We start from the raw sequence: 10,337 nt of genomic DNA on the forward strand, positions 1-10,337 counted from the left end.
CTATTGTACTCTTTTTCCTTCGCCACAGGTTTTTTCCCACTAGGTTTTCCTTGGCAAGGTTTTAACGAGGCATATTCTTAGTGTATGGTCATCCAAGGGGGAGTGTTATGAATGCATTCATGCATTTGGTGGATGACCATTTAGTTCAATCTCTTGGAATTCTACACATTCATGTCATCTTTTAGAATTCCTATAACATTCATGTAATAAATTGATTAACCCTTTTGTTTCATATTCCCCATTTCATATTCCTTAACCTCCCATTATGATTCCATGCCTATAAAAGGGAGTATTGAGTTGTATGTAAATCACACAATAATAGAGAAGAATAATACATAGTTCCTAAAGAACTAGTTTCATATATTGCAATCTTTTATCTTGTCTTGTTATTTTCTTTAATTTTACAACAACTTTATATTTTTCTTTTTTTCTTTTTTTCTTTTTTCTTTATCAGCTTTTTAGGGCAGTGCCCTCCCACACTCCATATGGGGGTTATCATGAATCATTTTGCAACCATACAATGAAAGGTGAAGGGCTTGCTTGCTAAGAAAAGTAACAAAGTAAAAGGTGGTGAAAAAACACAGAAACCAACAAATGAGAGGGGAAGAGGACAAGATACGGCAAATGGAGTTGGAAATTAAATAATAGTGAGTAGTGAAATGGGATACGAGGAAATCTACATTTTATATCACCCTCACCTTTGGGCACATATGCTTGTTGGGCTATAGACAACAAGCATTGAGTTGGATACATGTGGATTCCATTTCTACTCTTTACCCGATTCTCCACTCAGCAGCCCATTATTCTCATATGAAATTAATTTTCAAATATTCTTTTTTGTAAATGTCATTTCATCACGCCATATCCTAAATAATTCCCTTATTAACCCTGTCCTTCCTTCTACTTAAGCTTGGAGCCTCTTCTTCCTACTCCACGCGAAACGCCTGAAAGCCTTCCTTTCTCTACAAGGTGTGGGTGTTTTTTTTTTTTTATTCTCTAAACCCCTTCTGGGTGTTGTCTTATATTGTGTTTACATAAACAAGCATCATTTTTTTTGGTTTCCGTGTTTCCTTTCTTTTCTCTTCTTGATCTGTTTGCGTGACAATTCTTTCCGTGCTGCGCCATTTTTGTCTCTATGTTCTTTTCACACGCGCATGCACGAATTTCTTCCCCAAATGGTCTCAGGTTTTTCCTCTCAATCTAAAAGTTGCATACACAAAAGGACTACCATATTGTTTTGTTTGTATTTGCAGGAGTTGAGAGCAATCTATGGCTTCCCTGGAGAAAAGAAAGGCAGAGAAAAAGTTGCAGAAAAGCTACTTTGATGTGCTGGGTTTGTGCTGTTCATCAGAGGTGCCTTTGATTGAGAACATCCTCAAGGCTCTTGATGGCGTCAAGGAGGTTTCAGTGATCGTGCCGTCAAGAACAGTCATTGTTGTTCATGACAATCTCCTCATTTCCCAGGCTCAAATTGGTAAATAATAATAAAAATTTGTTCTCCAACACATTTAATTCATTCTTTCTATATTTTCAAAAGACCCACTACATTAATTGGATTTTGCTTTCACACTCACAAATAGCTCATCTTCCTCGTCCTGAAATACAACCCTATAAAAATCATCAATCATTCATAATTCAAATCCATCTACCCATATATATATATTATCACTTTAATTTAGACAGTTTATTTTAAATCAGTAGTCCAAAATGTGATAATACATAAGAAGTTAAGTCCGAGCTACTAAGGTGGTCGAGTCATTTTCTTGGCTACAAAGGTGGCTCGGCCACCCCAATCTGTCCATTGAGGTGATTGAACCACTCCCTCCTACCACTATTGATTAGAATATCTTTAATGCTCAATTAGACTTCTTTTCATTCAATAATTCTCCATCTTCTTTTTGATTTGCCCGGAAAGGAAAGAAGTAAAAAAAAAAACTTCGTTAATTGTAATGCACTAACAAAGAAAAACGTCACATTTAGGGAAAAAGTGGATCAAAGCATGTGGGTGGGAGTCATTAGGGGGTCCAATGGTTGGGTGGTGTTGGTGATAAATTAAAGCTTAGTGCAATTGCAATATGCAAAAAAAAAAAAAACGGGTTCGCTTTTACTTTTATTGATCTCTTTATGGTATTACATAAAAGACATATATCCTTTGTGAACTTAAAATTACAAAGATTCATGCACCAAATACTACCCAAGAGGTTTAATCTTTTGATGCTTCCTTTTTTATCAAAAGAAGAGATTTTTTTTTTTCTTTATCTATTTTTATTATTTGTAAAGAGAGTAACGGATCAGATTGATTATTATTATTATTATTATTATTATAGAAATAGCCAAATTAATAAGGGTTTGGATATCCCAATTCCACATGAGAAAAATATCAAAGAGAATTATTTGGTAGGAAACAGCACGTGGAGAGTACTATTTTGAAATAATTTCCCTTGTCTTCTCGGAAAATCAAAAGGTAGTGTTCTCGAGGGAAAGAAAAATTAAAAAAAGAAAAAGAAAAAAGAAACTGTAAATTGTATTAACAAAACATTTCCAATAACCAATTAATAAGTACAACTTTGGAGAGTGAACTATCAAGCTAGTGACAGCCTGACAGGCACAAATATTGTCCCTTTTTTCTTTTTTTTTTTTGCTTTTGACTAAAATGCCCTTTTGCTTTACAATTAATTAAATTATTTTATTTTTCACATAATTATATTTCTAAATTACTACTATTTTAGACACAAAAGGTAAAAAACCTTATATGAAACCACCTATCCAAATAAATTTTGAGTTATCCCATTACTTATCTTAACATGCAATTTCATATGAGGTTTCACACATTGTGTTTGACTGCCGTGAATCCTTATTGGTATAATAAATGTATGATTAACTTGGATGATGTTTTATGTTGATGACAGTTAAGGCTCTAAATCGTGCAAGGCTTGAAGCAAATGTGAGGGTATATGGGGTGGAGAATTCCCAAAAGAAATGGCCAAGCCCATATGCTGTTGCCTGTGGTACGTTGCTTTCGCTATCATTCTTCAAGTATCTCTACCTCCCACTCCGATGGCTGGCTGTTGGAGCGGTGGCTGTCGGCATATTTCCGATTGCTATGAAAGGGGCGGCGGCGATTCGTCATCTTAGGCTCGACATCAATATCCTTGCCATAATTGCAGGTAAGCTGCCCTTTCAACTCATTTTTTTGCACCTAATTTAATCACATAATTATAATTATGAAGTCGACTTCAATTTAGTTGAGGCTAAACCTCAATCAATTGAGTTAAGCAGATTCATGTCTCTTGGTGCCTAGATCGGGACTAGTATCTATACTTTTAGTGCTTAAAATTGCTATGGCACGCTCATTAGTCCCGCTACTAAAAATGTTAAAATCTATATTTTTATTAGGCCTCCACTAAATGAATAACAAATTGAAACTCTTATACTAACCAAATTTAATCTTTAAAAAAAAAAAAATTAATTAATTAACAATAAAATGCACCTAGACTTTGTATCCACTATCCAGCAGCAATTGGGTTCATGATAAGTCATACAAATTAATTAAGTAGCAATAAAATGCACCAAGACTTTGTATCCACTATCCAGCAGCAATTGGGTTCATGATAAGTCATTCAAATTAATTAATTAGCAATAAAATGCATCAAGACTTTGTATCCACTATTCAGCAGCAATTGGGTTCATGATAAGTCATACAAATTAATTAATTAGCAATAAAATGCACCAAGACTTTGTATCCACTATCCAGCAGTAATTGGATTCATGACAAGTCATACAAATTAACAAAAATAAAAAAAATAAAACATTTGTACTTAAAATTAGCAGTTAGGGCTAGTTTGGCAACGCATTTTAGAACAGCCTTTTACTTTGAAAAAAAATAATATAAAAATGTTAACAAACGACTAAATACATTCTCAAAACTCCGGTGGATACCACTCTACAAAACGCTTACCCCATAAACTCTTCACCTAATCCGCTTCACGCAAAGATTCCTCAACGTAGAAAAGGCCATAGGACAGATCACAGGCTCATAAGACAAAATTGTCCCTTGGTTTTTAGGCTAGGGCGGTCGAGTGTAATATATTACACGTAGGAAATATTATTAAAAAATTGATTTATATAGCTCGGGGGCAAAAAAGACAAAAGGAAAAAATGATTTACATATGGTTAGCTTAGGGAATTCCAAATTCAAAACTGGATCTTTTGCAGCTTGTTGGATGGGTTCACGACACCCAGAAAGAAAAACTTGTTTTCCTTGTTTTAAGGAATATATATATATAGCAAGGCATATTATGTTAATTGTTTTATAATAGAGTAATACTATATACTACTGTCTAATGTCTCTAGACTAACAGTAACAGGTAATGAGGCAGTATTCATCAATCCTCAATCCGCCATTGTTTAAAAAAATCTCTCCATTTTACTTGATTTGGTAGTGTACCCATAAGTCTTTCAAAAAAAAAAAGTGCTGTTGGGCATGAGGCACTGCCACATTAGTTGAGTGGGATTAAGGTGAGATAGAGGTGTAATATCTAACATTCTACTTTTATGGCACAATTATCCCATAATATTCATGTGGCAGTCTCAACCAATCTTTAAATAAGTTATTATTAAAAAAAATAAAAAATAAAGAACTGACTAGGACTACCACGTGAACATTATGGGATAGTTGCAGAATAAAAATATAGTTTCTGGCATTTCTATATGTCTTTATAATTTGATAAGGTGTGTGAATTTTAGGCTCTAATGGTATAAATGGTTGAAGATTTTGCTTGCAACAAATTAAAGATATTCCATCTCAAGCAAAAAGTGCATGATAAAAGGGATATCTTTCTGCCTTAAAAAACATCGGAAGGAGAGGATTTTTCACAATTTTTGGTAGCCTTTTGCTCAACTACCTCTTTTGAGATAAGGTTTTGTAACAAACTTAAAGTCTGCTTTCATTGCCTTTATTTAGCTTTCCATCTCATGCAGCATTCCTGCCAAAGCAACTTTTTTTTCTCTTCCACTTTTTTGTCTCTTTTTCTTTTGTGTCCTTTTGTTCTATCATAAAAGGACACTTATATCCCTTCCAGTAATTTTGAAAAAGAAACTAAATTTTTCTTTCTTGATAAAGTGATATATATATATATATATATATATATATCGAGACTTATTAATTGGTATTATTTATTTTTGTTTTCTGGGAGAGTTAGGTGCTTTTGATTATAGTGAAGTTGCTAACACAATGTTTAATGATTAATGACAGTGATAGGCACACTTGCAATGAATGATTATTTGGAAGCCGGGACTATTGTCTTTCTCTACACCATTGCAGAATGGCTTGAGTCAAGAGCAAGCCACAAGGTTCCCCTTTTCTCTCTGTCTACTACCTCCTTAATTAAAAGCTAATATCGTAAAAGTAATGTTATTTAGTAAATGATTATATGATTATCATACAACGGCAATAATTTTGCAGTGAAAATCAGCTATCGGATTAGCACTTGTATAACATGGTTGTAGAACAGTCTACTAGTAGCATTTCTGATGAATACAATAAATAGAATTGCAAAGTTTTGTTTTTCACATTTGTAGTGAGTTATTCTGCACTATTGTTGAAGATCTACAAAATTACTCTGAGGGCAAGCGTTCATCAGAAGCATTAATCACTTTCATCATATGTTAACTTGTAAAGCAAGTTAAATAGGCATAAGCAAAACCTTCTCAATACAAAAATGTTATAATCATAGTATTTGTATTCAAAAGTTTGAGTTGGGCCATATAACTAATACAATGACAGTGTCCTGGCCAGTTGCTTTGAGAGAGCTTTTGATTTCTTTCCACCCATTCACTCAGGCAAATGCAGTAATGTCCTCATTGATGAACATAGCCCCTCAGAAGGCGGTGATAGCAGAAACTGGAGAAGTTATCGATGTTGACGAGGTCAAGTTGAACGCCGTTCTCGCTGTCAAGGCCGGTGAAGTTATCCCCATTGATGGAATTGTAGTGGAAGGGCAATGTGAAGTTGATGAAAAGGCTCTAACTGGAGAGTCATTCCCAGTTGCCAAAGAAAAGGACTCTACTGTTTGGGGTGGTACCATCAATCTAAATGGTAACACCATTCCCCCAAGCAGGCTCTCTCTCTATTGACATCTTTTTTTTTGTTGGCTAAAAGGTTTTGGTTCTTTTCAGGTTATATTAGTGTTAAAACCACTGCTCTGTTTGAAGAATGCATGGTGGCTAAAATGGCACAGCTTGTAGAAGAGGCCCAGAACAGCAAAACCAAAACTCAGAGATTAATTGACAAATGTGCCAAATTTTATACCCCAGGTTAATTAAGCAACTTTTCTTCATAGAACAGAAACCAATGTTTCTAACTCTTTAATACATGAGACCTCACGTGTAGGCTCAAATTCTTCCTTAGTAAGTGAAGCCTAACACGTGAAATATTGAATTAAAACCGAGTTCGAACTCAAGACCTCTGCTTTCTTGGTTTTTTTTTTTTTTTTTTTTTTTTTTGGCAGGCGTTCTGATCATATCAGCTTGTTTTGCTGTGGTACCAGCAGCATTAAAAGTTCATAATCGAAACCATTGGTTTCACTTAGCATTGGTTGTCTTGGTAAGTGCATGTCCATGTGCACTCATCCTGTCTACACCTGTTGCAACATTCTGTGCTCTCACAAAGGCAGCAACATCTGGCCTTCTAATCAAAGGTGGTGACTATCTTGAAACTCTTGCAAAAATTAAGATAATGGCATTTGACAAAACTGGCACAATAACAAGAGGTGAATTTCTGGTGACTGACATTCGTTCTCTTTGTGATGATATTAGCTTGAACACATTGCTTTATTGGTAAGGACTTCTTTCTCTCCTTCACCCTATATAAATTCTTCATTGTAACAAATTTTCTGTCTATTGTGAGGAATTTTCACTTCATTGATGATTAATGTTATTTATTTTAACTTTCTGAAGGGTTTCAAGCATTGAAAGCAAGTCAAGTCATCCAATGGCAGCCGCACTGGTTGACCACGCAAGGTCCCTTGCAATTGAGCCAAAGCCTGAAAATGTGGTGGAATTTGAAAATTTTCCTGGAGAAGGCATTCATGGCAAAGTTGATGAGAATGATATTTATATTGGAAACAAGAAAATTGCTCTAAGAGCTGGGTGTCCAACAGGTGAGATCTTTGACCCTGAAAACTATATACTAAATCACCCCAGTTTCACACTAGTACTGTAACTTGTGCATTACTTCAGTGCAGCTATATACATACATGTCTTCTCTTGATCAGAAATTGAATTCTTATGCCCTTTCATTCGTCGATGTTCCGAAAATAAAGCTTCAGTATCCCTCTGATGAATAGCATTAATTTTGTTCATTTTTCTCTTTGCATTTGAACTGGGTGTTTCTAATCCTTTGATATTTAACTTTCTAGTTCCAGCCATAGAAGCTGATATGAAGAAAGGAACCACCATTGGCTACATATACTGTGGAGCAACCCCAGCTGGAATTTTTTGTCTCTCAGATGCTTGTCGATCTGGGGTTGTGGTGGCAATCAGGGAGCTGAAGTTGTTGGGAATTAAAACAGCTATGCTAACTGGAGATAGGCAAGCAGCAGCAATGCATGTACAAGAACAGGTGCACTTCCTAGCTCTTTTCCACATATATTTCTGTTTGTCTGTAGTTGGTCAGGTTTTAATGCAGTAATTCAGTGAGTAACTTTTGGCTGAGTAATGATATTTAGTAGATTGGTATATGATTATTATAGGACTTGATGATGTTGTACCGAAAATCAGCCTCTAGATCAGCACTTGAATTAAAAAAAAACTAAAGGGTGATTTTCATTGTCACGTAATCTCAATTGGTCAATATATGATGTCGTATACTAGTCTACTATATAACATTACTCTTTTGGGTTTGACTAATCCTGAATGGAATCCAAAACGACCAGTTCAGCAGAAAGCCATCATAAGAAAAGATGTAGATATTAACAACAGTTTAAGAATTTAAAATGGTAGGATTTCATGAATTTCAGCAATGGGCCCCCAATTGCTATCAAATTGATTTGAGAAAAATGGTTTGAGAAGTAAAATGAACTTATTTCAGATTCTTTGAGAATCAGATTGATTTAATTTGAGGGAATATCAAATCTTCCTTAATTTGATGCTTCTGCTGCCTAGGCTTACTACTGAAAAATAACTTAAAAGTGACATTAATCCCTTTTTATGAACAGCTGGATCATGCTCTAGAGATAGTGCATGCAGAACTTCTACCTGAAGATAAAGCAAGAATCATCAGAGAATTCAAAAGAGAAGGACCAACAGCCATGACAGGAGATGGTGTAAATGATGCCCCAGCATTGGCCACAGCTGATATAGGTATCTCAATGGGCATTTCAGGCTCAGCACTAGCTACTGAAACTGGTCAGGTGATTCTCATGTCCAATGACATCAGAAAGATACCAGAAGCCATCCAATTGGCAAGAAAAGCTCACAGGAAAGTAATTGTGAACATCTTTTTTTCAATCACTACCAAGTCTGCTATCCTTGCCTTGGCCTTTGCTGGCCATCCGCTTGTCTGGGCTGCAGTTCTTGCAGATGTTGGGACATGTGTGCTAGTCATCCTAAACAGCATGCTGCTTTTGCAAGGTACAGAGAAACCCAAGGGGAATTCAAGCAAATCTTCTGCTGCAAAGCATACCCATAAGCATGGATGCAATGCCAGTAATGGCCACTCATCTCATCACCATCTTGTTCAAGATTCTCATCACCATCATCTAAAAGATTCCAATCACCATTGCTGCTCTGAAAGCAAAGATCAAATGGTTACTCTGCCTCAAAAAGTTTCTTCTAAGAAGTGTCAATCTAGCCCTTTAACATCAAACTTATGTACAGAAGATAATTGCACAGATTCAACAGGAAGGAAAGGTGAATGTGTAGAAGATGATGGGCTCCAAGAGGAAAAACATTGCAAACCTTATACTCCTTTAGAAGGAATGCAAAGCATGAAAAATGATGGCCATTGCCACTCAGACCATTGTGGAGTGAACCACAACCATGCTGACAATGGATCTGCAGGGAAAATGGAAAAACATTGCAAACATTCAACTCCTATAGAAGGAATGCAAAGCATGAAAAATGATGGCCATTGCCACTCAGACCATTGTGGAGTGAACCACAGCCATGCTGAAAATGGAGCAGCAGGAAAAAAGGAGTCAGGTTGCAATCATCAGCACAAATGTGGTAAAGATTACAGTGCACCACTTCATACCACCATTGATATTGTGCCATGTGTTGAGCATGTGGAATCAACCACTATCCCTGCTTTTGAGAAGAGAGAAATAGGTGGGAGTTGCAAGGGCCATAGAACAGAATGTGGGCAATCTGCAGCAGCTATGCATGCTTGTATCAGTTTGGAGAAGAGAGAAATTGGTGGGTGTTGCAAGAGCTACATGAAGGAATGTTGTGGCAAGCATGGACATCTTGCGGGTGCCTTTGGTGGAGGATTATCAGAAATCATCACGGAATAGTGCCACTACTTTGAATAAGGCTAATACAAAAGAAAAAAAGGAGAAAAAAACTTTAAATAAGGCTAGTCTGCCTTGCTAGATTTCCACATGCTTTTTTCTTTGAGGAAATTTGGATGAAAGGGAATTAATGGCATTTTTAAGAGCCACAACTAACGAATGAAATGAAAATGTTTATATTGTTTAAATCAATGTGTTTTTTTTTTTTTTTTTGGGACGACCAAATAAAAGTGTTCAAAAAAGAAAGGCTTTTGGAACTTTAATGCTAAAGAATAGACTAGAAGGTTTTCTTTTCTTAACCAAGTAGGGTTCATTGGAAATTAAGCAATGATTGGCCAAAAAATAAGTATTCAAGGTTTAGTGAAAAAATCCAAACCAACAAGGGGATAAATTGCAGACTACAAAGTGAAATGTTTCGAATATAGTATGTTTGAGCATTTTCAGGCACGAGAATTTGCTACCTAGCGATTTTCTTGATGGCGAAGCTGCGAAGGACCCTCTGTACGGCAATGAGGTTCTTGTAAAACAAAAACAAGGTCAGAAGGTCTTTAGTTAAGGCCGAAGACTCTTTGATGCTTAAGTTAGCACATACATTTGTGAAATAAGAAAACAGTAGAAAATTACTTCTAGATTCTATGAACTGGTGTGTGCGAGAGGTATGAGAGAGGGAGGAGATAGGAGGAAAAAGAGTCTCAGAGAGATGTGAGAAAAAGACTTTTTGGAGGGAGAGAGATATGAGGGTCTCTAAGAGTCCCTTCGGAGAATGAGGTGTGTGGGGAGGAAGAATAATCAAAAGAAGAGAGGCCTTCTTCATCCAATTTTCTCAGG

At 36.0% G+C, this 10,337-nt stretch overlaps 1 protein-coding gene across 3 annotated transcripts; it reads left to right on the top strand.

The window, feature by feature from the left end:
* Positions 1–944: 944 nt before the first annotated feature.
* LOC132190371 (putative inactive cadmium/zinc-transporting ATPase HMA3) lies at positions 945–9,681 on the top strand. Of its 3 annotated transcripts, XM_059605344.1 has the most exons (10): positions 945–971; positions 1,254–1,474; positions 2,910–3,167; positions 5,255–5,352; positions 5,842–6,097; positions 6,178–6,315; positions 6,510–6,837; positions 6,958–7,160; positions 7,419–7,621; positions 8,217–9,681. In XM_059605344.1, the coding sequence occupies exons 2-10, from the start codon at positions 1,270–1,272 to the stop codon at positions 9,510–9,512; spliced, it is 2,985 nt and encodes a 994-aa protein (XP_059461327.1). In that variant the 5' UTR covers positions 945–971; positions 1,254–1,269; the 3' UTR covers positions 9,513–9,681. The 3 variants fall into 3 exon arrangements, with proteins under 3 accessions (XP_059461327.1, XP_059461326.1, XP_059461328.1); XM_059605343.1 differs by lacking the exon at positions 945–971 and having other exon boundaries at positions 987–1,474; XM_059605345.1 differs by lacking the exon at positions 945–971 and having other exon boundaries at positions 987–1,474; positions 7,425–7,621.
* Positions 9,682–10,337: the final 656 nt, after the last annotated feature.

Source organism: Corylus avellana, chromosome ca8, assembly GCF_901000735.1.
Source record: "Corylus avellana chromosome ca8, CavTom2PMs-1.0".
Taxonomy (NCBI): Eukaryota; Viridiplantae; Streptophyta; class Magnoliopsida; order Fagales; family Betulaceae; genus Corylus; species Corylus avellana.

Coding starts and splice junctions, on each gene's coding strand:
- LOC132190371 (XM_059605344.1), top strand. CDS start 1,270: ATGGCTTCCCTGGAGAAAAGAAAGGCAGAGAAAAAGTTGCAGAAAAGC. Junction 3,168..5,254: donor TATCCTTGCCATAATTGCAG/GTAAGCTGCCCT, acceptor GATTAATGACAG/TGATAGGCACACTTGCAATG. Junction 7,161..7,418: donor AAGAGCTGGGTGTCCAACAG/GTGAGATCTTTG, acceptor TTAACTTTCTAG/TTCCAGCCATAGAAGCTGAT.